The sequence below is a fragment of the Aspergillus glaucus genome (assembly GCF_001890805.1).
Source record: "Aspergillus glaucus CBS 516.65 unplaced genomic scaffold ASPGLscaffold_9, whole genome shotgun sequence".
NCBI lineage: Eukaryota > Fungi > Ascomycota > Eurotiomycetes > Eurotiales > Aspergillaceae > Aspergillus > Aspergillus glaucus.
Window position 1 is genome coordinate 64,876 of NW_019170461.1, and position 24,745 is coordinate 89,620.

At 49.6% G+C, this 24,745-nt stretch overlaps 12 protein-coding genes across 12 annotated transcripts; 5 read left to right on the forward strand and 7 right to left on the reverse strand.

Annotated features, from left to right (window-relative positions):
• Positions 1 to 81: 81 nt before the first annotated feature.
• ASPGLDRAFT_46398 (YbhB/YbcL family Raf kinase inhibitor-like protein) lies at positions 82 to 860 on the reverse strand. The gene is made up of 2 exons (XM_022546441.1): positions 784 to 860; positions 82 to 729 (listed from the first exon to the last, which is right to left on the reverse strand). Exons 1-2 carry the CDS (start codon positions 836 to 838, stop codon positions 245 to 247), a joined length of 540 nt encoding a protein of 179 aa, XP_022401201.1. The 5' UTR covers positions 839 to 860; the 3' UTR covers positions 82 to 244.
• Positions 861 to 1,001: 141 nt separating this feature from the next.
• On the reverse strand, positions 1,002 to 2,534 carry ASPGLDRAFT_125877 (putative MFS efflux transporter; the record flags this gene model as incomplete). The annotated part of the gene is made up of 3 exons (XM_022540599.1): positions 1,002 to 1,355; positions 1,409 to 2,281; positions 2,328 to 2,534. 3 exons carry the CDS (start codon positions 2,532 to 2,534, stop codon positions 1,002 to 1,004), a joined length of 1,434 nt encoding a protein of 477 aa, XP_022401202.1.
• Positions 2,535 to 2,704: 170 nt separating this feature from the next.
• Positions 2,705 to 4,070, reverse strand: ASPGLDRAFT_125724 (putative citrate synthase; the record flags this gene model as incomplete). The annotated part of the gene is made up of 4 exons (XM_022540585.1): positions 2,705 to 2,795; positions 2,855 to 3,607; positions 3,651 to 3,854; positions 3,904 to 4,070. 4 exons carry the CDS (start codon positions 4,068 to 4,070, stop codon positions 2,705 to 2,707), a joined length of 1,215 nt encoding a protein of 404 aa, XP_022401203.1.
• Positions 3,930 to 5,287, reverse strand: ASPGLDRAFT_1447631 (GFA family protein). Its single transcript, XM_022541829.1, has 4 exons — positions 4,827 to 5,287; positions 4,562 to 4,770; positions 4,360 to 4,508; positions 3,930 to 4,045 (listed from the first exon to the last, which is right to left on the reverse strand). The coding sequence occupies exons 1-3, from the start codon at positions 4,945 to 4,947 to the stop codon at positions 4,428 to 4,430; spliced, it is 411 nt and encodes a 136-aa protein (XP_022401204.1). The 5' UTR covers positions 4,948 to 5,287; the 3' UTR covers positions 3,930 to 4,045; positions 4,360 to 4,427.
• Position 5,288: 1 nt separating this feature from the next.
• ASPGLDRAFT_1448639 (uncharacterized protein) lies at positions 5,289 to 6,853 on the reverse strand. The gene has a single exon (XM_022541831.1). The coding sequence runs from the start codon at positions 6,358 to 6,360 to the stop codon at positions 5,629 to 5,631; it is 732 nt and encodes a 243-aa protein (XP_022401205.1). The 5' UTR covers positions 6,361 to 6,853; the 3' UTR covers positions 5,289 to 5,628.
• Positions 6,615 to 7,928, reverse strand: ASPGLDRAFT_1449125 (uncharacterized protein). Its single transcript, XM_022541833.1, has 5 exons — positions 7,669 to 7,928; positions 7,333 to 7,611; positions 7,147 to 7,265; positions 6,887 to 7,096; positions 6,615 to 6,838 (listed from the first exon to the last, which is right to left on the reverse strand). The coding sequence occupies exons 2-5, from the start codon at positions 7,526 to 7,528 to the stop codon at positions 6,794 to 6,796; spliced, it is 570 nt and encodes a 189-aa protein (XP_022401206.1). The 5' UTR covers positions 7,529 to 7,611; positions 7,669 to 7,928; the 3' UTR covers positions 6,615 to 6,793.
• A 1,404-nt stretch (positions 7,929 to 9,332) lies between these two features.
• ASPGLDRAFT_66102 (putative C6 transcription factor (Leu3)) lies at positions 9,333 to 11,583 on the forward strand (the record flags this gene model as incomplete). The annotated part of the gene is made up of 6 exons (XM_022548980.1): positions 9,333 to 9,352; positions 9,424 to 9,454; positions 9,503 to 9,936; positions 10,016 to 10,456; positions 10,504 to 10,763; positions 10,814 to 11,583. The coding sequence occupies 6 exons, from the start codon at positions 9,333 to 9,335 to the stop codon at positions 11,581 to 11,583; spliced, it is 1,956 nt and encodes a 651-aa protein (XP_022401207.1).
• A 170-nt stretch (positions 11,584 to 11,753) lies between these two features.
• Positions 11,754 to 12,589, forward strand: ASPGLDRAFT_35012 (ATP-binding protein; the record flags this gene model as incomplete). Its single annotated transcript, XM_022544497.1, has 3 exons — positions 11,754 to 12,226; positions 12,297 to 12,366; positions 12,419 to 12,589. 3 exons carry the CDS (start codon positions 11,754 to 11,756, stop codon positions 12,587 to 12,589), a joined length of 714 nt encoding a protein of 237 aa, XP_022401208.1.
• Positions 12,590 to 13,763: 1,174 nt separating this feature from the next.
• Positions 13,764 to 15,226, forward strand: ASPGLDRAFT_25212 (nucleic acid/nucleotide deaminase domain-containing protein; the record flags this gene model as incomplete). Its single annotated transcript, XM_022543458.1, has 3 exons — positions 13,764 to 14,310; positions 14,533 to 15,091; positions 15,139 to 15,226. 3 exons carry the CDS (start codon positions 13,764 to 13,766, stop codon positions 15,224 to 15,226), a joined length of 1,194 nt encoding a protein of 397 aa, XP_022401209.1.
• Positions 15,227 to 15,685: 459 nt separating this feature from the next.
• On the forward strand, positions 15,686 to 18,488 carry optB (small oligopeptide transporter, OPT family; the record flags this gene model as incomplete). Its single annotated transcript, XM_022550134.1, has 3 exons — positions 15,686 to 15,739; positions 15,954 to 17,658; positions 17,719 to 18,488. The coding sequence occupies 3 exons, from the start codon at positions 15,686 to 15,688 to the stop codon at positions 18,384 to 18,386; spliced, it is 2,427 nt and encodes an 808-aa protein (XP_022401210.1). The 3' UTR covers positions 18,387 to 18,488.
• A 1,000-nt stretch (positions 18,489 to 19,488) lies between these two features.
• Positions 19,489 to 20,832, forward strand: ASPGLDRAFT_25214 (nucleic acid/nucleotide deaminase domain-containing protein; the record flags this gene model as incomplete). The annotated part of the gene is made up of 1 exon (XM_022543459.1): positions 19,489 to 20,832. One exon carries the CDS (start codon positions 19,489 to 19,491, stop codon positions 20,830 to 20,832), a length of 1,344 nt encoding a protein of 447 aa, XP_022401211.1.
• Positions 20,833 to 22,591: 1,759 nt separating this feature from the next.
• ASPGLDRAFT_125009 (cytochrome P450) lies at positions 22,592 to 24,241 on the reverse strand (the record flags this gene model as incomplete). Its single annotated transcript, XM_022540532.1, has 3 exons — positions 22,592 to 23,030; positions 23,080 to 23,886; positions 23,943 to 24,241. 3 exons carry the CDS (start codon positions 24,239 to 24,241, stop codon positions 22,592 to 22,594), a joined length of 1,545 nt encoding a protein of 514 aa, XP_022401212.1.
• Between the last annotated feature and the right edge of the window lie 504 nt (positions 24,242 to 24,745).

Consider the following 24,745-nt stretch of genomic DNA (forward strand, 5'->3'; position numbering starts at 1 on the left):
TGTTTCTTCCAGTTCTGTATGTATGTGAACCAACCAGTAAGACTCATTTCTGAAACCACTATGGTATATATAGCTGCACGTCTGAATCAGCCAGTGACCTCGGCACATGTGAGGAATGCTATGTTTCACTGCTCATCTACAGGGTTTGCAGCATCGTTACACAACCGTTTTTTGCAAATTGACAGTACTAAACTTTGTTTCTTTCAATTAGCATTACACGGATCCCTTCTTCTTTGTGGTATCACTACAACTCGTTACGAGCACTAGCGCCGGTACAAACAGCCCTCAGCGAAGTCGTCGTAGGAGCCACATCACTAGCCACCGGCTCGCCCCCGTTCTCAACATAGAACCAGTTCTCGGTAAGCGGGCTTCCTAATCCCAGTACTTCGACGAACTCTTTTGGATTAAAGCCCACGCGTGCCTCTTTTGTAGCTGGGAGGATGTGCTGGTAGCATTCCGGGAGCTTGTAGTCATCCGGCTGCTTGAAGAGGAGGAATATATAGCGATGGTGCGATCGTTCCGGTGGTTGAGGGGAGATATACGCTGCCGTTTGCTCTGATTTAGGATTTTCGTATAAGAGACCTGTTTGGCAGTCTGCGCGTAGAGACTGGAGCCAGTGTAGGACGATGGTGGAAGTGGTGCCGTACTGGACGTCTGGGTCGATGGATAGGAGGAGGTATGGGCTTGTGCAAGGGAGGGTGGTTTGGAGGATTGGGATGGGTTTTGTTTCTGCATTAGCTGTTAGGCCTTATATACGGTGCTCATTTAATCGATGGCATATACCGGCGATAGGAAGTGTGTCGCCGGGGGTTATCCAGCGGCTATCCGGATATCGCATGTACAGATGCCCATGGAGGGCAGACACCAGAGGAAGAAGAAGAGTCGACAGCATCGTTATATGCTAATGTTAGAATTCAATTCAAGAAGAGGACACCACAAAGCTCTTTATTTAATCCAGAGAATCGACATATACCCCCGATGTCGCACATCGGCAATTTATTTCATTCTCTACAAACCCGCCACTGTAATCCCCTTGAATGAACCAGCCCCAACAACGGAATCGCCAGCACCATCGCCATCCCAACGGCCGAATACGTCCATCCAATTCCCCACCGAATACTCAATGGGTGCACTACCGCCGTCGCTGCAGCGCCCAAAAAGCACCGCACCAGGTTATTCGCCGCCATGGCTGTCGCGGGCGTGGTATAGTACAGGTCGACGATGAGGACGTTGAGAACGTTGTACGCGGCTGTTATAAAAAGTGATATGAGGAAGATCAGTGTTAGACTGATAGCTAGTGGTGGGTGTAGGGAGAGAATCCAGCCGTAGGATCCGACAGTTGCTGCTGCTGCGAGCTACTCTTCATCAATATAATTCATAGTTACTAATGAAGAAGGGGGAGGAATACCATCATAGGCAAGCCGATTTGCAATCTGGTCCGCTCGATTGGGAATTCACCGTGGTCTTGCTTCTGGTCCCTGGTTATTGGTAATCCCATCTTCATTCTCATGCGGCGATAGTTCCAGTCCACTAGAATTCCGTTCACTGTAGCGCTGAACAGCGAGCCTAATCCAGCTGGAATGAAGCTTAGACCAATACCAAGGTCTTGTAGATCATACATCTCATGGAACTGTGCCGGTAGTCCAGCGGTGACGGAATAGTAGCTGGCATAGATGATGCCATTTGCCAGAAGCACAAAACCGGTAGGACGATGAAATAGAAGGCGCAGCGTACCAAGCGGATTCGGAAATGTTATCTTCGGACGACGAAGCTCACCATCACTCTCATTCCCTAAAGAGTGGCCACGCCCCTTCCACCAGTTGAAAACCGACCGGTTCCAACCCCTCGCCTGAACAGACCCATCCCTCACGATCCTCCGACAAGTCTCGGGGAAAAATACAACCAGTGGCACAAAAAACAACATCGCCATAACCCCCAAAAACCAGAACACCGCCTGCCATCCCAGATACTGACTCAGCACACCACCCAGTATTGGCCCCAGTGACGGCGCAAGGATATTTCCCAACGACGCAATTCCCATATACATACCCCGTTCGGCAGAAGTTATTACATCTGCGGCAACGGCGGATGCTAGCGCTACGGTGCCACTACTCCCGCAGCTCTGCACGGCGCGGAGGATAAGCAAGGCTGGGTAGCTGTGCTGTAGGGCAAGAGCGATGTTACCGGCGATGTAGATGATAAAGCAGAGGAGGTAAGCTGGGCGACGACCGGCTTGGTCGGCTAGGGAGCCCATAAAGGCCGGGGCAAGGCCTTGGCAAATCTGTTCATTAGCTAGCGCTCGGGGACCAGGGGCAACTAGATGATACCATGTAGGTGGTGATGGTGAGGTTTATCTGCGAACTGGAGACATGGAGATCTCGGGCGATGGAGTTGATCGAGGGATAGTAGATATTAGCCGAGAAGGGAGAGAAGCTCGATGCTAGAGCCGCAGTGAGGATGAGGAGACGTTTCTGGGACGGAGTGAAGACGGAATATTGGGGAAGCAGAGGAGTATTCTCATTTGATTCGGACATCTTGACTTGCTATCCACTGTGTACACAGTATAAGAAGAGTAACTACAGGTGAAGCTTCCGTTTTCTCTCCTCTTCTCCTGTATAGATATGCGAAGGCCGGAACAATTTCCCCCCTGTCACTATATAAAGCAACCATCGTTAGGCTTAAATCACCGAAGCAGCCAGGATCACTACTTACGCATATATTCCCGCCAATGGGCCATGATACCCACGACACGCTGAGCCAACATGGCTGCCGGGATGATATCTGCCTCGAAGCCACTGCAAACATTAGTCGGGTCTTTCTGCCTTTTCACCTACCCCTTATCCGAAGGACATACCACCCGGAAAACACGAAATGCCCGTAAAAATCCGCGTTGGGATACAATCCACGCCGTGCAAACCACTCATCCCCCGATGCAACCTGCTCGATTCTCTCGGCGATTTTCAGCAGCGGATTTGATGCGGAATCGAGCTTGAGGTCGCGGACAAGTCCCTGGGTTGGCTGCACGCGTGGATCTATTCCCTTGTATGAGCGGTGGCCGTACCCGAACAGCTTCTGCTTGCCCTGTTTGACCTCCTCGATGAACGAGGGGACATTGTCTACGGTTCCGATATGGCGTAGAGCACGCTTGGCGGACTCGGTTGCCCCAAAATGGAGAGGACCGTACGCTGCGCCGGTAGCGGTGATTAGACAGGAAATCGGGTCTGTCTGTGAAGATGCCGTAACCAGCGCAGAAAACACCGAGAGAGCCATGCCGTGATCGGAGTTGAAGATGCCGAAGTGCCGATAGCAGGATAGCTTGAGGGGATCAGGACGACCGGTAGATGAATCCACGAGACCTGCCATAATGAAGAGATTCTCAAGGTAGCTATTGTCGATGGAAGGAGGTGTAAACGCGATACCATGCCGGTGACATCGCACGACCCCAAACGCGACGGCGTAGGTGGCTATAGTATAGATAATGGCATCGTCTGCTGCCTTGGGATCACTGTAAAGATTAGGCTTCGTGGACGCTGGAATCATTTCTGGTCGAGAGGCCAATGAGGCGCTGAGGCCAGCCATCAAAAGCGGCAATGGCGACGTCGTTTTTCTGTCTTGTTAGCAGTGTCAACGTGAACTGGCTTGAATCTTACGGTAAAGCTCGAATCGTCTGGAAGACAACGTCTGGCACCTCCAACATGGCCGTGGTCAGTTGTCGACTCAGCGTTTTCCTCTGCTCAGACGATGGATACACTCCCCAGACCAGCAGATGCAGTATATCCTCAAAGTCGCTGTCGATTTCCCAGAGATACTGCAACTTGTATCCGCGGAACAGTAGCAGGCCGGTATCATGGTGTCTTCGCTGTTAGCTCATTCAGATCTCATAGTCTGGGAAAGAGAGCGTACGAAACGGTGATGCCCGTTTCGACAACGGTAGTATTCTGTAATCCGGGATCGTGGACTCGAAGACCGGTCGTTTTCTTTAGGTCGGACGCGAGAATGGTATTGTGTCGGATGGGGATTTGGTACTGCGCATTCGTCCGCGAGTCTGTTATGTTGAGCGTTCTTGCCATTGTCTTGGTGGTTTGTGGTAGAAACTTGCTTGCATACGACCCGGCATTATATACTAGAGGGACCCGAACGGAAAAAAAAGAAAAAAAAAAAAAAAAAAAAAAAAAAAAAAAAAAAGAATCAACTTCGATAATGCAGGTGGGAGGGAGGGAGGAGAGGAGGAGTATGGAAGAGGGATGAAATGGAGAAGAGGGAGGGGAATGTACAAGTAGTTTCCCTGAGAAAAAAAAAAAAAAAAAAAAAAAAAAAAAAAAAAAGAAAAAGAAAAGAAAAGAGCCGTGGTAGAAATACCCGATAATGTTCATTATTATTCATACGATACATCACTCATCACCCGACATCAATCTATGCTATCCCATTTACTGAGGCATATGCTCGAACGGGTTGGCCAAGTGCTCCGAGCAGAACGGCAACTTGCTGGCGGTCCAGATCTCGGTGTCCTGTTTTTTTTTTATTAACCATTGTCTTTGAAGAAACAAGACAGGCGACTTACCGGCACCAAGGTCTTCTTGATCTCGGTGTCAAAAGTACCGGCCTTGAGGGCGACAATCGGGGGCGCAGCCTCGGGGTCATGGGCGATGGGAGAACCGCACTCGCCGCAGAAGACACGGTGGACGGGCTGGCCGGAAGAGCCATTGCTGGTGTAGGTCTTGGTAGGACCGTTCAGCTGCAGAAGGTCCTTGGGGACGATGGCGACGAGGGCTGTCGATCATTAGTGTTTATTCCGAATAAGGTAAAAGAAAAATAATGCGACATACAGTAAGTCGAGCCACTCTGACGCTGGCAGTCATCGCAGTGGTCATAAGCCGTAGCGAGCGGCTGCGCGATGTCGACCGTGTAGGTGACAGCTTTGCAGAGACAGTGACCGGAAATAGGCATTTTGGACGAGAGGCAGAATATAATTGGACTATAGACTGATAATGGATGATGACAATAATGAGGACCTTTGGGAGGAATGGCACAGGTATTTATACCCTCTCCGACCTCCGTGTTGTCCCTCTTGTCTTTCGCTGTCTCTCGGTGGACTTTGGCTTCGACCGGAATTTGTCATTGCATCATCCTGACTGGAGCTGTAAGTACTCCGCATAAGTGGTCCTAGTTGGGCTCCGATCAAAGAATCGCTGCCAACATTGCTAGAGTGCGAGAGACGGGGTTCACGATTGGACCCCGATACTGGGATTACTGGCCTAATTGCTTCGTCTGCGGAGCCGGCGTGATTTGTCAATTCAGGCGATCATCCAGCGATTTGGAATACGAAAAGGCCTCGATAAGGTGTCTCTACTCAGCTGACGGCCAGGTGAAAGACCTCCGGACAGATCTCAGCGACATTGACTTTGCACTTGTTCGGAATTTGTCAATATGTATGGCTGACCGGGAGGGAAAAAGGAATGAAGACGAAGAGAACAAAGAGGACACGGATATCTCTCCACATCCGCCGCGAATGATTTCAAATTGCCGTACAGGAAGCGTCAAAAAATTAGATTCAATAATGTGTATCCAAAACAAAGATCAAAAACCACTCAACCAACGCCATCCGGGTATCTCTGTCCAATCCTGAAGCTACTCGAGTTCCGCAACAGACTGCTTTCTTCGCCTCGGACGCGGCCGTGCCAGCTCCATCGAGACCGATGCGGGGACGTCATTTATCCGGATCTCTGGCGGTGGCGCTAATCCCGGAGATGCTGGTGCTTGCTGCTGCTGTTGTTGTTGTTGTGCTGCTTCTGCTCCTCCATGACTCGCTTTGCCAATGAGCCGATCTACCAGGACTCCATGCGACCGCCGCATCGTCTTTTTGACAAACCCAGCCGACCAGAATGGACATCGCAGATCGACCTCTTCGCGCAGGTACAAGCCTTGACCTTGACCATCCAGACCGTCATTCATGTTTGTTGCGTCGGAGCTCGCCTGACCTTCCTCGCCTGCCTCCCCCTCCTCCTCCTCCTCCTCTTTATTCCCCCCAACACTCCAAGTAGCCCGAATATCCACTCCCATCGGCGCATAAACATGTGTCCGGAGTCCACGGGGCAGATCCCGAAAACTCCCTTTGTAGCTGATTTTCCCGCGAAACCATTTCCCGGGTAGGAACTTGATGCGGTCCGTCAATCCGTACCAGATCCAGTCGGAGGCGTGTTCCTCGTCCGGGGCGGAGGGCGTCGGTTGGCAGCGGGAGTAGCGGATCACCAGCGGATTCAGCTCGATCATTTCCTGGTGATTATGTAGCGTGTCGATGATGGTTTCGCGGGAGATGGTCGCGGGGAGGGTAGTCGTCGTGGTGAACACGGTGCGCTTCATGGCGTCTCCTTTTCCTCTCCTCTCCTCTCCTGAATATCGCTCGGTCAGCGCCGCCCGTGATAGATATATCCCGTAAAAACGGCAACCTGAGAGGCATTTGTCTACCGTCTTGAACAATCGTGATGCTGGTTAAATGGAAAAGGAGACCAGCCAGCACAGAGAAATTGCATCCAACAACATGATGGTATCCAGCAAAGTGACGTGGGAGAATTGCGGCCAGGCTATTGCCCAATAGTCCTCGTGTTTAACTTTGTCCCGGATTGGCTTCAGAATAGGGGGGAGTACAGGTACAGTAGCTATATAGATCGACAATTCTGCAGAATCCCCGGAAATTGGGGAGACCCAAATGTTTATTCGGCTAGAATACACAAATGTGGTAGAATACATGTAGAATCCCTTATGTGACACATTAACAAGGCACCAAGGCATCTATCTATTCGCTGCCGCGTCGCGCATACTCGATCTTGTCGGCCGCACTCTGCTTTTGATCAGTCTCGTCCAGCATGGTTGAAGTGAAGATACTCACTTGCATCTGTGCCGCCATGCCTCCTCGTGGATTCTGTCCTCCGTATACCGTCGATTCGGCGTGTTGAGCCTCCCGCGCATCGTCCTTGGTCACGTACACCGGCACATCGACAGCCACAGGAGGAAGTCCTAATGCTTCGTTTCGATTCGCGATGGAACGAACTTGCGCAGATACGGAGCCGGCCTCGGGAGGTCGATTAAATGCGCGTCCCTGTCTGGTCAGAACGATACTTATCTTACAATGACAAGACGTTGACGCACCTCGGTAGCTTGAATTTCCCGCGCATCTTCCTGCGTAATATGACTCTGAGGCTTACGCGTGAGCTCGTCTATCTTGGTATCATAATTCATCTGCCTCATCGCCAGACTTTGTGCCGTTGCTAAAGCGCAGTCAGTTAGCCATCCCCTGGTTCAGAAACCATCGTCTTAGGACCCGCGACGACGAACCCGCTGGCCCTCCATGGACAGGACCGGAGCCGGTCAGTTCACTTTCGACCTGCGAGATCACCGAGACATCTTCGGTCGTGATGCGTTGGCCGGCCTCTGCTGCCCGCTTGATTTCGTCGATGGACGGGAGGTCGAAGCTGGCGGAAGGGAGATCCGCGACGGGCAAGTCGGAGCTGGAGGTCATTCTATCAACCATTTTGGATGGATTTTTTTTTACTCGATAGGCTTGATACTTTGTTTTCGAAGATCTCGAGAACTAAAGCGTTTATGTACTTGCCGCTTGAGAAGCCGGTGATGTCACTCTGAATACATTTGTTTTGCCTCACTCCTAAGGGCAAATCGAAGGACTGGTTCATTGAAAACAATGGCTTGGTTTGCCTACAGCTATGGGGCGTAAACGCGTCAAGGGTTTACTGTTGTCATCTCGAATCTACACCAGCCACCCCCCTCCCCCCATCCACGCCACGAAATGCCTCTATGCGTCTAATCTTGTCGTGTCCGAGCAATTATCGTCCATCACCTGATAACGAACCTCAAAACGAGGATAAGCTCAGCTGAAACTGAACTCGTACGACCATGCACGTCCTACCACGCAAATCACAGACACACGGAACTAGGCTGCATATCTCCCTTTTGCATTGACCAAGTCGCTGCAACGGTTCATCCGCCGTCGACCAATCGAACCCAGCATAGCGTCAAAAGACATCAGGTCTCGATTCGGAAACCCCGTACGATGACTTTTCTGGCGGCTACACAAGACACGGGCGAAGCTGTACGATGAAACGCCAGACGGTAATCATCACACCTCAAACCGTTCAGGATCCAGCCACAGCCAATGTCACCTAGCGCTGAGGACGAGGTTGTGGGAAGACCAATGAGAGGATTGTCCCACTGTTGCATTTCGATCAACCGTCAACGCCTTGCCCCCCTCATGATGAATCATTGACGCAGCCGCAGTATCTCCTCGGCATCCTGCATGGGCATAGTATGGTGTTGTGGCATCGTAATCACCTGGCGATGCTCATTTTTGGCAATCGGAGAAATTCTGGCCAACCCACCATCAACCAACTCGTACAGTCCCTGGAGGATAGCTGAGCACAGAGTCCGACGCTGCCCCTCCAACCTTGTGCCACGCTTGTTGATGGCTGAGGCCATCCGCGGGCATGTGATGGGGTTGTACCTCGATGGTCGATGAAGGCGGGGCTCGATTATTACCAGCCATCCTAGACTTGAGGCGTTATTTTCACTTTGCGTCGGATTGCAATTTGCGCTGAGAGCTGAAATCAGGCGTCATGGTTATTTTCACTTGTAGCCAGACGACGGAGGTACCCGTGTTCGAGGGTCTGGGTCAAGCCAAGCCAGCCTAACAGGGACTCCAGGAGGGGATTCGAGTTAGTAGAGAACTTGGCATTTGGACTAGGTCGTATACCGGTGTAGTTGGTTCATCATGGCGAGGTTTTTACTTGAGGTAACTCCATGAATAGCCGTCAGTAAGGTTTTACCATCAGCTCTGCCACTTGATTTCAGCTGTAGATGAACGGCAACATCTCTTATATATATATGCATCATCGCTCACTTGTTCGGTGAATTCAACCTGCATCTGTCATGTTCTTTTTTTTTTGCCGGTATCTACGGTCCTTGCCTGTACCGGCAAACGGACCAATCGGATACCTCAATGGCGTAGGACCGGCAATCCGTGAGCCGGTTCCGGCATCTCGATTGCATGTTGATACTGACAGATTCGAATTGATTTGGACATATTGAGAATATGAACAAGAGTAGATTATTACTATAATTCTTCCGAATAGCACTTAGACCATCTAGTGTGTTGGTGTATGTGTGAATAGTCCCGTATGGCGTCTCGTAGTCCGGAGATAGAACGCTATCTCCGTCCTCCAAACTTCTTTCCTCTTCAATCTTTCCAACTAAGCTTCTCAACCGACACCAGCCAGTATGGAAGCATGACCAGCCTCCCTATTACGGCATCCTGATACATAAAGATGTCGCAGTCACCCAAGTCGTGCGTTCCCGGTTCAGCTTCGAATCAAGTCGCTAACGTTCATCATCCAGACCCCTTCCCAAACGATGCAGAATAGCCTGTACGGCATGCAGACAGCAAAAGGTCAGCTTATTGAGATAAAGGAAAACGCTGCGCTAACAAGGGTCACAGGCAAAATGCGACGCCTCGTTAAACCCCGACAAGCCGTGCAGTCGCTGCGCCAAAGTCAAGGCCGATTGTGTCATTCACGACTCTTTCAGGCGAGAGAACAAACGTCAACGCCTCTCAGAACTCGAGAATGAAGCATACGACTTACGAAAACGACTAAGAGCCTCAGCCCCGGCAGAGTCACCTACCCCGATTGCCATGTTGACGGCGGCCGCAGAGATGGGAGTGCATTCGGATAATAATAATAACGGAAGGGAATTGCAGGCACATTCTACACCAACGACGACTATTTCGGCTTATTCGCAGCCTCTGCTGTCTTCGTCGTGTACGCCACAGATGGATGCCGTGCCGGACAGGCGAATCGCGGATTTGACTATACCGCGCACATTGGACAATGTCACACTGTCGGGGAAAGAAATTGACGAACTGTTTCAACTGTACGGATTGTACACCCTTTGGTTTTTTTTTTTTTTTTTTTTTTTTTTTTTTTGCCGGAATCGAGGCTAATGATAGAAGGTTCTTTACTCAGTACGCGCAATTTCTTCCGATTCTCGACCCCCAAACCACTCCTAATGCCTACTACGCACAATCCTCGTTCCTCTTTTGGTCCATTATCGGTGTCGCGTGCAGGACATATTCCAGAAACCCGACGCTGGTGACCGCCCTATCGCACAGCGTCACAAAGATGGCCTTGCTATCGGCTGCTTCTACGTCCGCGCCATGGCACACTATTCAAGCCCTCTTCCTGGTTCTCACCTGGCCGTTTCCAAAAGACATGACCAGACCCGACCTGACGTTCCCAATGAGTGGAATGCTTCTTCATATTGCAATGCAGAACGGTTTACACATTCCCATGTCCAGTCACGAATTTTCCAGAGCCAAGATTCCTGCGCTGTCGGAGGTGGACATGACCCGGCGTTCTGAGTTATGGGCTCATTGCGTTATTGTTTATCAACGGTACGTTTTCTAGCAATCATCTTCGTACGCGCGCTAATTTTTCCCAGTGCTTGCATTACGAAAGGACAGTCTCCTCGCACTCTTGTGAGCTTCGAGCAAGATCCAGGACAGAGCCAGGTTTTTCTGCAAAGGATCGCGCCAACTTTGGTTCTAAAGGTCCGATGCCATGAAGCTGTCGCCAGATGCAGTGCTGCCGTTTTGGAAAATGGGGTTCGAAATATGTCCGTGGATCAGGAACGAGCATTAGATATTCTCATTCGGAATTTTGAGGGACAAATATACGACCTCGACGCTCAAGCAAGCTCAGGTACGTCGTCTCTCTCTCGATCAAGTAGGCGAAACTAACAAAGATCCAAGATGACAAGCTCCACACGATGCTCGCCCGCCTCAGTATTCAAGCCTTTCACCTTTTCAAAGGCCAAACCATTTTGACCACCGGCTGCCTTCCACGGCTTCTTTCCACGTGCTGCGCTATGATCGATTGTATTCAAGATCTGGGACAGAGGATTAGGGATCTCGCGATGGCGCCAGTGCAGGTTTCATTTGCAATGCTTCTCGCTTCGGTAACAATATTACGGGTTCTCAAGAGCACGACATTTTCACGCGAACTAGACGTCGAGCGCGCAAAATCATCCTTCTTCACAGCCATCAACCTGGCCAAACAAATGACTATCGATAGCAGCGATATGGCATCTAAAAGTGTCATTGTCCTAAACCAACTCTGGAACAGCACCAAAGCCTTTCGGAAACCTGATGGCAGCGAGTACACCGCACTCCGCATTCGAAGCCGTCTCGTCCTCAGTCCCGTTCTCGATGCTGTATGGTGGTGGCGTGATGAATTCGACGCGCAGTATCGTGCTATGGTCCTTCCCCAAGAGGCATCAGAGGGTTTGTTTCCGGCCAATCAGGTCATACCGTACACTGCTGATAACCCCACAGGAGTCGATGCTCATGAGAATTCTGCTGCTGCTTCGCATACATGGACTGGCTCTGTCGATCGGCAGGATTCTCTTTGCTTGGATGACCAGTTTCTCGCGGATTTCGAATGGGCGCTGGGTGACGGAGGGCTGCTTCCTCCTACGGAGCCTTATTGTCAAACTTGGTCGTCTTTTGGTCTTATTCTGTAATGGCTCCGTTCGCTGAGGCCAATTGGTTGGTTAGCAAGCTTCTGCTGCCTTGAAGTACTTCGGTTACAGCTGTTTTACTTTTGACCAATCTTCAAGGTCGCTACCTAATAGGGCCACCATACATAAATACGTGCTCATCACGATTTCATCACTTACCGCGAGAATCCCCCATGCGAATTCTTCTTACGACCGCCTCATCTCGCCATGTCTCTGCAAGAGGAACCCGCGAGACCGGTAAAACGACGCTAGCCGAACTCCTCGCATCATACTATCAAGGACGCGGTGAACAAGTCATACTGGCCACTGGATGGAAGGAAGTGACCGATCCGATTCAATACTTGGTGGATCTTGGCAATCATCAAGGATGCCAGGAAATGGACTACAGCTCCTTTACCGATTCAAACGTCGTGGTTATCCTTGACCAGGCCCATCATTCTTACCCAGACCTTACACTATGGCTAGGGTTCATCAAGACGCAGAGCGGTAGATCCAACGGTCCGAGAATCTGCTTGTTTAGCCTTTTTGGAAGTCCGACGACGGGGAGAACAGTGTATCCCGAGGGGACGTCGCCGGTGTGCTTTACTCCCGAGCAGCGCGTGGATTTGGCGACGACTGAACCGTATCTGTACTTTGCTCGTGCCGAGTATGACGATGTTGTCGATCGTCTATATCTTAAGTCCATGTCGGGAATTGAAATTCGATGAAAAGGCCAGAGACTATGTTTTTGACATAACGATGGGCCATCCTGCCGCTGTGCAGAGCTTTGTGCGATTTCTCTACGATGTATGCGCCCCTCCTTTATACGGCTATACTCACGGCTGACCTGATAACATAGTTTTACCGCTCTGTAATTGAACTTGACAAGAGCAAAATCGTGACTACAGACATGATTGTCAATGCAACATGGAATGACGAAAAAAGTCTCCCAAATGCTGCGCCCATGTCCCGTCTCCGAAACATTCCCAAACCGATGGATATTAACGTCAAAGGCTCTAACAGCACTTAAAAACACTCGTCTTTGGAGGCGTATCCCCTTTGACCTTGAGAATTCCGGAATCAGATTGTGCTATGAGGAAGGGTGCATCTCTACGGAACTTGCTCCGGATGGCGAGATGGTAGTCATGTATCCTTCCAGAGTACATGAGAAGTAAGCGTTGGGAATGCAGAGTGCGATACCTGCTGCTGGTGAAAGCGTGCTAATGACTGAAAGGTTTACGGAGTGTTTATTGATGGCGAGAGATCCTAAGTATCTTCCGAAGGAGCCGGAGGTGAAATTGATGATTCTTTAGAGTGATTGTTGGCTATTTTTGCTATTGTTAGGATTGTTGTGTCTCCTCGGCCTCGCTCTGCGCAAATCGAAACTATGGTATTCATTAGATTCGAAGAATAATTAACTAGTTTACCATTCTGCTTCCTCTCTCAATCTCTACTCCATCTCTATCCCATAGTCCTGCCAGGCTCCATACAGAACTTACTTAGCTATGGCTGTGGTAGGTTAAAGACTGCCTCGGCTCTTGTGTCTCCTTATTCTAATCTTGCATTCATTTCACAGACTGTTGGCTGGCTATTACATTTTAGCACCAGTTCCTTTCGAGTACAAAGCGCGCATTTTCAGCGTTTGAACCGATACCCGTCAATATAACTATTGCAAGCACACTTTGTCTATAGTGGTGAGAAATTCTCACATGGATATCGAGATATTAACTGCTTCAAATTGACAAGGCAGTTAGTCATAGCAGAAACAGCCATACTGCCCGCGAAGGCTCCGGCGTACTTTCCGGCCGCCGCGCTTTTCTCATGAAATGTAAAGATTTGTAATTGAAGTTATCATTAGTAGTCTGATGATGACCGTGAATGCCTGATTCCAGTAACTATACCCCTGTAGTCCTCGCCAACTTTCCCCCTTCATCCTTCGGTTATCTATTATGATGTAGGACTCGTGAGAAGATTGTTACTATGACCCCATCATCCCGTATACAGAGTGTCTGCCTGCGGGAGACATTTTGGCTGCCTTCAGGCAACCCTCCGATTCCACGGATATAATAGTCTGTTGACTCTTCGCTCTCTTGAAATTTCATCTATCCGTGCTTCTTGATGCCAAGGAGTATACCGTCTACGAGTATTCAGTACGATACAACTGTCTAACCTATTTACCAGCTAGGGCTTGTTTCAATACCATCATGGACTTGGAACTGCTCCTTGGCCTCATCAACGAGGTCGAGAATAACAAAAACAGACGTCCGAACCGGCAAGGAAAAGTTCTAGGCCAGCTCAATTCCTCGCAACAGCACGCCGCTCGAATCTTGGACGGACTGGCAGGGATTCTTGTGTCTAAGGCTGGCGAAGTGGTAGCTGTTGGCGTCCAGGAAAGCGAGAGAAAGATCATAGTAACAATCTCTACCAACGAAGATTGCTTCCCGCTCCATATCTATGACCATCTTACCACTGTGTGGGCGCTGCTGAAGGGAATCTCGGATGGGTATAACCAGGATCGAGTACAGTCAAAGCGACCTTCGCATATTACGACTTCGACGCACAAGCTACCTGAGGAGACGCAACAAAAGATTTACAACTTCCTGCTCGCCATTTACAGATATTCCTCAGAGGGGCTCCTTCACACCATCAACAAACGTTTCCGAGAGAACGAAACACGTTTGGAGGCATTTAAAAGGATTGTCAGTTCACTTGATGCCCAGCAGAAATTAACAGCCTCATTGGATGAAATCTGTAAGATCATCCACCTCATTGACAAGTTCCTGAGATCCGATGATACTTTTACCTCTGAACCTGTGTCAGAAAGCATCCCAAATCTAAATTCCTGCTTTAATGTCCTCTCTCATCGTGTTGAGAATATTTTACGGTTCTATCGAGAGATCAAGAAGATTGAGCACTCTGAAGGTTCATTTCTACATTCCTGAGTTTATGTCTACGCTAACGTCTTTTGAGCAGGGTTCCCTCTAGCCACGTATCTTGAAAAAATTCCCTCGATGCAAAAAGGAGTCAACTGGTTGTTGGCCTTTGCGTATGACCCAACACTTCGGCCTCGCTTTTTCACCGGCCAGGGTATTGAAATTCGCTGCGTCTCCCCAGGAAGAGAAAACATTCGGTTGCCCAGGCCTAAGCGGTGGAAGGAGGTGGCCCGCGCAGCCCTAGAGAGCCAAGGCGAAACCCTGCGAGCTTCCGACCCCAAGCCTGGATCCAGCCGTCACTTAAAGAAAAACCAGAGTATCAACGCCGCAGTACACTGTGAGGTAGCTCTCGCGCTCCATTTCCTCTCAAAAGATCTGGAAGGCCCTTCGCCGCTGCCCTACATTGGCATCTCAAAGCCCTCGTGCTATGCATGTTGGGGGATCTTTCGGTGTCTTCAGAGGTCTGGCGCTGGTCTTTTTATAAGAAGAACTAATTCGAATGCACCGTTCCCTTGGAAGTACCCTAGCACTGAACTCGACAGCTCGACCTACAACGCCGCTAAAATTTATCAGGAATTCTACTCCATTATTGCAGAAAGGTATACATTGTACATTCTTTGCAGTCCGGAAAGAAACGGTCTGAAAGGTCGAAAGGCGCTTTGGGATCGAATTCGCATCCGGAAAAGGTTGCATTTGTTCTGGCTGCGGTTGAACAACTCACGAAGGAAATTTAGGCTGCACACTGATGGTCTAGAACTAAAGCCGGAGGCTTTTTATTACTGATGCGTGATCCCACAATAGTTAGCTACAGATATAGTTCCAACGAAAAGTACTAGCGGCTATGGTTATGTGCTTGTTGAAGCCCCTTCACACTCCTCACACTCCAAGATATATTCCGTAGTGACTTGAATAGCAGCAAAGCCCGCATAATGATAGCCATTGCCTGACAATGACAGTAGATGAATGAACTGGGAACGGTTATATTGTACTATTCGGGACGTTGTCCAATCATCCGAAATGATCAAGAGATTCGAGGACACTGATGGTATAGAGCGCACGGTGTCAAACAAGTGAGACATGCTGTGCCATTAATTAGGCATGTATGCACTCGCGCACACATATCTAGTCCAATCTGTATACACCATCCCAGATAGGAAGGTGGTTATCAGTGATAGGCATCGGCAAAACCCGTGATGGCTTATCGCAGACAAAGAAAAGAGCTTGATTTCGCCTTATCGCGCCATGCGGTATGTCAATTGGTTGATGCATGATAGGATCTCTGCCCCGGACTAGTACCAAGGATCCCTGCACGTGGATTTAGTCTGGGTGTTAGGGTTACATTCCGATAATGCATGCAATTCACTTGACAGCTCGTGATAACGCTGGGCTTATATCTCTCTGTTTCCCCTTCTTTTCCCTCCTACATTCTTGAACCATCACCGGTAAACTATTGATTGCAAGATGAAAGAAAAAGATAGCCAAGGCGCCATCACCACCTCGGCCGAGGTCGACGAAACGGCCCCCGATGAAGCAACAAAGCATCTCCGAAACGTCAAAGAAGCCCACCACTGGGACCCCAATCTCCCCCAAGATGTTCTTGACGAGATTGACAACGCCCTGGACACTTCCAACAAGAACACCCAAGACAATGCCGCCCATGAGTTGCTTGACAACTCGCCGTACCCGGAAGTCCGCGCAGCAGTCCCCAACCGTGACGAGGGTGGACATAGCAATACCATCCGCGCGTGGACTATCGGCCTACTTTTTGCGACCATCGGCTCAGCACTGAACATGCTTTTTTCTATGCGCCAGCCGTACATTGTGATTCCGTCGTACGTGGCGCAGGTAGTCGCCTACCCCGTCGGCGTTGCGTGGGCCAAAACCATGCCGAATCGGAATTACAAACTCTTCGGTCTCGAATTCAACCTGAACCCAGGCCCGTTCAGCAAGAAAGAGCACGCCATCGTGGTGATCATGGCTAACGCAACCTTTGGAGGCGGCGCAGCCTACGCGACTGACGTCCTCCTCGCCCAGCGCGCCTTCTACAACCAGCGTTTCAGCTGGGCGTTCGAGATTCTCATGTGCATTTCGACGCAGATGCTCGGCTTTGGCCTGGCTGGCTTCTTCCACCGGTTTCTTGTCTCGCCTGCCGCGATGATTTGGCCCTCGACCCTCATCAACACGACGCTCTTCACGGCGCTACACGACCGCAGCAAGCCGGATCCGCGTACTGTCTCTGGGTGGACGATTGGAAAGTATCGCATGTTCTTATACTGCATGATTGGGTCGTTCGTCTGGTACTGGTTCCCTGGGTACATAGCGCCGTTCCTGAGCATCTTTGCGTTTCCGACATGGATACGGCCCAACAACGTGGTAGTTAACCAGTTATTCGGGGGCTCGACAGGTCTCTCGTTGATACCGTTGACGTTCGACTGGACACAAATATCCGGGTTCAACTTCAGTCCGCTGATTGCGCCGTGGTATGCCATCGCGAACACATTGATCGGCATGGTAGTGTTCTTCTGGATCGTTACGATGGCCATCCATTACTCTGGCCTGTACTATTTCAAGTACCTGCCCATTAGCGACTCGGACAGTTACGACAACACTGGCGCTGTGTACGACGTCTCGCGCATCCTGACACCAAGCCTCACCCTCGACGAGGCCAAGTACAAAGCCTACTCGCCTCTGTTCCTGTCAACAACATTCGCCCTTAACTACGGCCTCTCCTTCGCCAGCATGATTGCCGTCCTCATCCACACAGGCCTTTTCCATGGAAAGGAACTCTGGGCGCGCTTCCGCCACCTCGGCCGCAAGGACGAAGACATTCATGGTCGACTAATGTCCCGCTTTCGCACTGTGCCCTGGTGGTGGTACGCAGTTACAACACTGATCATGCTCGGCATTGCCCTCGGCGTGACACAGGGATACCCTACTGAGCTCAGCTGGTGGGCGTTTTTCATCTCGCTGATCATTGCGATTGTATGGTTCGTGCCGTTGGGGATTGTCAAGGCCGCGACGAATGTGGATATCGGGTTGAATGTGATCACCGAGTTTGTGGTGGGGTATATGCAGCCCGGCAAGCCGATGGCGATGATGTTGTTCAAGACGTATGGGTACATTACCATGTTGCAGGGGTTGTATTTCTGTCAGGATATGAAGTTGGGTAAGTTGACTTTGCCCCTTATCATCCCCAGTTCTATACGCGTATACTGAGTCATGGTAGGACACTACATGAAAATCCCACCAAGGTTAACATTCACCGCGCAAATGGTGGCTGGTCTGTGGTCATCCATCGTGCAAATTGCCGTCATGAACTGGGCGCTCAGCACCATCCCAGAAGTCTGCTCCTCCACGCAAGCGAACAACTACACTTGTCCCAACGGCCGTGTCTTCTTCAATGCCTCGATTATATGGGGCGCCATCGGCCCAGCGCGCATGTTCTCACCTGGTCAGATCTATTCGAGTCTGTTATGGTTCTTCCTTGCCGGTGCAATCTTCCCCGTGGTTATTTACATTGCCGCGCGAGTCTTCCCGAAATACAGAATTCTCAAGTTCCTAAACGCACCACTCATTTTCGGCGGTGCAGGCCTGATCCCTCCCGCTACACCGCTGAACTATCTCTCTTGGGGTATTGTCGGGTTCCTATTCAACAAGCTAATTCGGGATCGGTTCCGTGGGTGGTGGATGCAGTATAACTATGTGTTGTCGGCGGGGTTGGACGTCGGTTTGGCGCTGGGTACTATTTTGATCTTCCTGGCATTGAATCTGACTTCGACGAGCTTCCCAGAGTGGTGGGGGACGAGGATTGCGAGTGATACGATGGATATGAAGGATACAGCGGTGCAGATTGTGGTGCCTGAGGGGGAGACGTTTGGACCGAGGACGTGGTAGTCTTAGTATGAACAACTGCATGCAATAGATATTTTTTAGATTTTTCCAATCATTCTTGGTCGCACCGTGGTGTAACATACCGAAATCAGCAAACAATTCTTCAGGACTACTGCTGTACTTTCCAAACATCATCTTCTTATCTTTTGTTATGAACCCTGCAAGGCTCTGATCTCAGCATAGACGTCGAACTCCTCACTGTATTAATCAGTGAGGCTGAGACCGGTATTCATAGCCGTCCTTCCGAAGTGCTATCATCCACATCCAAACGCTCATCTCGAATCACCATCCAGAGCGTCCTAGATGGACTGGCCCAGATCCTGGTCTCAAAATCAACCGGAGAGGTGGTGGCAATTGGTGCGCAAGTCAGTGACAAGGACAGCAAATTAATACTAACAATTGCGACTAATGATGGACATGTCCTGGCTTACATACGAAATCACCTGCACCGGGTCTGGACATCCCTGAAAGACGTATTGGCGAGTACCAACACAAAAGTCCCGATTCACTGTGAGCTGGCAATCGCTCTTGTTTTCTTGTCGGAAAAAGACCCACCAGCATCAACCTTTGCCTATATCGGAACATCCAGGTTATCTTGCTTTGCCTGCTGGAAGTTTCTTTTCTGCATACGGAAGGAAAAGTCTGAGAATCAGATCGAGCCATGCTTTTACACCAAGGGGACCAACGGAAAGACGTGCTTCCCATGGAAGTACCCCGGTCAGGAGCAACTCAATTTGCAAGGATGATACAGAGATTATCTACAAGAAATCTTACTCAAGACTGGCAGATAGGTATGCAGAGTGCATTGCTCAGAATAGCCCAATCAACTCTGAATACGAGTACTAGGATCCTGAATTCGCGAGTACATAAATATATGCAAGTATGATTTCGATGGCTCCAATGGGAGCCTCGAGTTTATTTGAACAACCTTTGATATTAATTCTGTAAAGAAGTGATATTTGGTATATTGTGAGTACTATGGTGCGAAGTAGCTATAGTGTTGGCGATAGCAAGACGTGGTAGCCTAGTAATGATATACGTGACAGTGATAAGACGACATACAAGCAACCTTCAACCTCCATCTTCTACAAACTGGGCTCTCAAAATGGACGTCGAACTCCTCATCGGTCTTATAAATGAGGTCGATATTGATTCATCCAGACTGTCGTTCGAACGCCCATCCAAATCCCGCACTACACGCATCTTGGACTCTCTGGCCCAAATCCTGGTTTCAAAACCATCTGGAGAAGCAGTAGCAGTTGGTGCTCAAGTTACTCAGGATAATAGCATAGTGATACTAACAATTGCAACTAATGATGGATCTGTTCCGGCTTTCATGCAAATTCATTTTAACCGAGTCTGGACATCCTTGAAGAATATTGCGACTTGCTATCAGAATCACCCTCACCGAAAATCATGGCAAGATCTTCCTACCAATACCAGATCCAGAATTGATGGTTTTGTGCAACTCGTTTCGGAATATTCGCGTGAAAGGTACAAGCATCAAATGAACAAGACGCTCAGCCATAACCAACAAAAGACACGATTCGAGGAATTCAGTGATATCGTTCAGTCTCTAGACTCGGAACACGATGTGACGAAACAACTGCTCAAAGCCCTTCCCGACATGGAAGCCATCAACAAATGGCTGCAATCCGGAACGCCTGAAACTTACACGCATCTCTACGAATGCTTTTACCGACTATATAAGCGTGCCAGAAACGTCCTTCGCCTCCAAGATCTCGATCCCATAAAAGATCGCCGTATGTCTTTCGTGGTCGAGTATCTGAAAAAGGTCACGTTCTTCCCGACATCATTCAGGACACTAATGCAGCTTGCCTCGTCCCGTCGGCTAAGATCTCGTTTTCTATTAAACAAGAGCCTCGAAGTTCGCTACGTCTCTGCCAACACCGGAGGTGAGTTGATCACGCTTCCAGAACAGCCTGTTTTGCAAAAACTAGCGCTCGCAGCCCTACGCAGCAAATGCAAAGGCTTGCCCCCTAACTATCCCACTCCTGAGACCAGCGAACATCTGAAAAGGCCGACGATAACTATCAGAATGCCGATCCATTGTGAGGTAGCAGTTGCTCTTGATTTCCTGTCGGACAAAAGGCTACCAGCTCTTCCATACATCGGAGTATCCAAATTATCTTGCCTCGCCTGTTGGAAGTTTCTTTCCTGCCTGCGGAAGAGGAAGCCAGGTTTTCACACCAGGGGAACAAGCGGGAAGGCGAATTTTCCGTGGAAGTATCCTGGGAAGCAACTCAGCAAGTCAACCATCAAAGATTATGCGAATGCTATTTACGAGGAATTTTACTTGGAAATGGCGGGTAGATATACGGATTGTATTCTTGAGCATCCATGGTCTGGGGCAAGCATGGAGGGCGAAGACCTGCAGTGTGTTGAGGACATTTTATTTCAGGGGATTGAAGGGATGGAAATAGACTGAGCGACGTAACAGGTTCAATCACGCAAACAGGGAGTATATCAAGCTCACCTCTCCTGCGGTATCCAGCTTGGTATTATACTAGAGAGCTTCTGGATGGCCATATTTGCTCGGCTTTGCAGCTTTGTTGACCAGAATAGAATACTAGAGGTGGCCTGGCATAGTGAGTAGTATGATAGCGAAGCTACATAGAGTAGTGAATGCTAAAACTCTTGTTAATCGACCTCCAGCCATTAACTGTCATACTATCATTCCTAGGCGAGATGTCGAAGCACCCACTTCTCAACCAGCCCCGTATCATAACCACCAACTTCTGCAAATCTATCTTGACTTTTCCTGACAGCTTTTCCTACAATCCCCCCTGCCGTTATTATACACCTCATCCACGATCGAAAGAAATACCTCTAAAGCTAGACAGTGGCGAAGAGGCTCTCTAAAAGACGTCGACTCCGTTGTGACCGAGAGACTCAATACATTGTGAAAACACACTTGCACTAGATCATTTGTCACCATACAATTGGCAAACTGCCGGCTTGCCATATCTGAGAGTATCGAAGCTCTCATGCTTCGGCTTTTTCGAGTTCATTTAGGCATCAAGAAGATCCAGCAAAGACTTTAAACCAGGGAACACGCTAACAATATAACCCGCCAGTCTTGCATTTTATCGGAGCATCGAAACTAGCGTGTTTCACATGCCGGAAGTTCGTCTCTTGTCCCGAAACATTTAGCCAAAGGTTCTAAGGTCCTAAGCCGGAAAACAGCAGCAGTACACTGCGAGGTGTCTCCAATAACCAGCTGGCCTTGCACTAAATGGGGTTTTCAAAACTTGCATGGTTTACGTGTTGGGGGGGTTCGTTTCTTGCCCTGACACTTGCAGCCAATGTTATGTTCCATACCTGGAACCGATGGTCAGATGAAAAGATAAATGGGATGACGACTGGATCTTTCGCCGGAAGAAAAAGACAAGCTGCCTCACCTTATATAGGCATCTCAAAACTGAGTTGCCTGCCTTGCAGGCTCTCCCGTGCCTACAATATCCAGCAATTCTTATGCCAGAGAAACTAATCGGAGCACATTCCTGACTGATGAATGTATAACAGCCGACTTCTTGCAAAGGAACCTCCGCTAACGTCTCTGAACAGATTTCTCTCCCGATGATTCAGTATTTGGAGAAATTGGTGTCGGAGCTATCATGCATTGCGTGTTAGTATGCTCTTGCCTTGAGCTTCACCAAGTTTGTACACTGGGGAAAGATCCCCACAAATCCTTTATTTTCTCTGGAAGTGCTCTGGTCCTTGGCTAGCTAAGCACGTCAACGAAAGATTCGCAAGCACAATTTACGTAGACAAGACATGTTGAATACAATCAAACTGAAGCGAGATCCAAAAGCTCCAATGGAAGCCACTATTTTCAAACTGGACAACCTCTGATGTCGCGGAATTCCACAAGGAAGCGATATGTGGTCGAGAGATTGTTGGCTTCGGTGATTCGGTATTATAGTGGGAAGTTGGTAGTTGATACTTCACAGCGTGGAATCGGAAGCATCTCGATAAGGAAATTCTCTTTGGACATAAATTAGACGAGAAATATGTACAAAGTGGAACATTTTATTGATCAATATCATCACATCATTCAAGCAGATTTCCTCCCAAGTTGTAACTGTTACATGATACATCAGTCTGATAGAACAAATGAGAGAGAAAATACAATATCATAAAAAAGAGAAAAAAGGAAACACCACAATCCATCAACCAATCGTAATCTAAACAACACGCTTCTTCAACCCAACCTGCAACCCGAGCGGCTTCCGCAAGAAACCCTCTCTGGTCTCCATAGGGTGATCCTGCTGCAACTCGAACTCGAACAACCGGAAGACAGTGCTGACAGTAAGCAGGAGCTCCATCTCAGCAAGGTTACGACCAACGCAGGCACGGGGACCAGTGCTGAAGGGGATGAACGCGGCCTTCTGGCGGGAGGTAAGACGCTGGGGGTCCCAGCGTTCGGGGATGAACTTGTCGGCTTCGGGGCCCCAGATTTCGGGGTGGCGGTGGATGGTGTAGCTGGGGACGGAGACGACGTCGCCGGGGTAGAAGACGTGACCAGAGATGTTGACGGGGCTGCCGTTGGGAGGGACCTGGCGGGGAAGACCCATGGCGGAGGTGCTGTGGATACGCATGGTTTCCCAGATAACCCATTGGAGGCTGACTCGTTAGCATACTTCTAGAAGAATGTGAAGAGGGAAGAACGTACTAAGGAATGTCCTTGACCATGGCGTGGGTGGCAATCTCAACATCCTTGGGGATGGTAGCGTCGAGTTCCTTCTGCAACTTGGGGATAACACCAGGAGTACGCAGACACCAGTACAGAATAGCGCAGAGAGTGTTAGAAGTAGTGTCCGAGCCAGCAATCAGTTGGGTCAAAGCCTCAGCAGTCAACTCCTCATGGCCAAGTCTGTTACCAGTGTTGTCCTTGCCTTCCATGAGACGAGCGAGCAGATCGACACGGGTGTTGTTGGCCATAACCTCAGGCTTGGTACGCTCATTGACACGGGCAACCGCAATACCAGCCAAGTTGGAAACAGCCTCAAGACCCTCCTTGAAGAACTTGTCGGGGATATACTTGGCGAAGGGGATGATAGCGGGCATGGTACCAAGGGTAGCAGAAACTTCACCACGACGGTTCAGAACCTCAACGGCCTGCACATACTCAGGGGGAGCGTCGGCGGTCTTGCGCATCTCAGCAATATCCTTGCCCTTCTCGAGCATACCGAAAGGAGCACCGAAGGCCAGGTCACCGATGATGTCAAAGGCCAGGTAGTTGAACCAGTTGAGGGCGTCGATGGTCGCATAGCCGGTCTTGGGGTTGCGCTGGAGTTCGCAAAGGCGGTTCCATTGATTGACGAAGATCTCAGCGTTGACGTGGATGTACTGCTCGAACTGGCCGACGGACTTTGCGCTGAAGGTGTGCGAGACAGTCTTACGCTTGCGAGAGTGCTCTGCGCGGTCGCGGGTGTTGAACAGACCGCGACGGATGGAGACGAAGGCGTCGTAGAAGTCACTGCCCATTGCATTAGCATCCATTATGCTTAATTGGGGGTATATCAGGGTACGTACGACTTGAGGAAACCGTTACCGTGACCGTAGATAGCCGGGATAGCAGCATCGTCCGCAATGGAAGTGTGGTTCGGGGCAATGCGAACCATCTTCCCCTTGGTCATATGGGCATCGTGCACAGCCAGGAAGCGATGTCCATTGCGAGTCTGGAGCAGCAACCAGAGGTTGGTCCAGGCAGCGAAACCAGCGCTGGGGATATCGGACAAGCGCCATCGCTGCAGGTAAGGAATGACAAAATACGCGGCCAGCAGGGCCAGCAACGCATAGCCACCGTAGGGCGAGATCAAATCGGTGATCATATTGTTTCGTTGTCGAGAAAACAAAAAAAAAAAAAAAAAAAAAAAAAAAAAATCTGAGGACGTAGTAGAGATGTCAGTTTGATGAAGATCACGTGAGGGGGTATTAGTGCCGGATAATCGAGGCATAAAGAGCGTTAAGACTAACCGGATGGGGAAGTCCCCTGCACAAAGAGACAGAAGTAGGGCTTTTTACAGTCAAATAGAATGAAGAATGAGTATCAAATCAATGTCAGACGATACTTAGCATGGTCGAGAACGTAGAAATCACCGCCTCTAACTCTGAGTATTTATGTTTTCCTCCCTAATGGACTCCCCGAGGCAATGCCAGCACCCGGAACTGGAGATCGGGAAGTCTGGGGAAACTGCCTGCCCGCACGCCAACCGATTGATCGCTCCGAGCTCGGTTATGCGAATCAGCACCAGTCAAATGTCAGCTTATTTTGTGGCAAATCTATTCCGTACGGTGGAGGGTCATGGAGGGACACTTGGAGGCGCGTTGTTTTA

Excerpts from the sequence above, each read along its gene's own strand:
- ASPGLDRAFT_1449125 (XM_022541833.1), bottom strand. The coding sequence starts at position 7,528 with ATGGTTGATAGAATGACCTCCAGCTCCGACTTGCCCGTCGCGGATCTC. Across the intron at positions 7,266-7,332 it reads TGTCCATGGAGGGCCAGCGG|CAACGGCACAAAGTCTGGCG; the intron begins GTTCGTCGTCGC and ends ACTGCGCTTTAG. Across the intron at positions 6,839-6,886 it reads GCATGGCGGCACAGATGCAA|AGTGCGGCCGACAAGATCGA; the intron begins GTGAGTATCTTC and ends GATCAAAAGCAG.
- ASPGLDRAFT_1448639 (XM_022541831.1), bottom strand. The coding sequence starts at position 6,360 with ATGAAGCGCACCGTGTTCACCACGACGACTACCCTCCCCGCGACCATC.
- ASPGLDRAFT_1447631 (XM_022541829.1), bottom strand. The coding sequence starts at position 4,947 with ATGCCTATTTCCGGTCACTGTCTCTGCAAAGCTGTCACCTACACGGTC. Across the intron at positions 4,771-4,826 it reads TCAGAGTGGCTCGACTTACT|CCCTCGTCGCCATCGTCCCC; the intron begins GTATGTCGCATT and ends AATGATCGACAG. Across the intron at positions 4,509-4,561 it reads TCAAGAAGACCTTGGTGCCG|GACACCGAGATCTGGACCGC; the intron begins GTAAGTCGCCTG and ends AAAAAAAAACAG.
- ASPGLDRAFT_46398 (XM_022546441.1), bottom strand. The coding sequence starts at position 838 with ATGCGATATCCGGATAGCCGCTGGATAACCCCCGGCGACACACTTCCT. Across the intron at positions 730-783 it reads CGACACACTTCCTATCGCCG|AAACAAAACCCATCCCAATC; the intron begins GTATATGCCATC and ends CAGCTAATGCAG.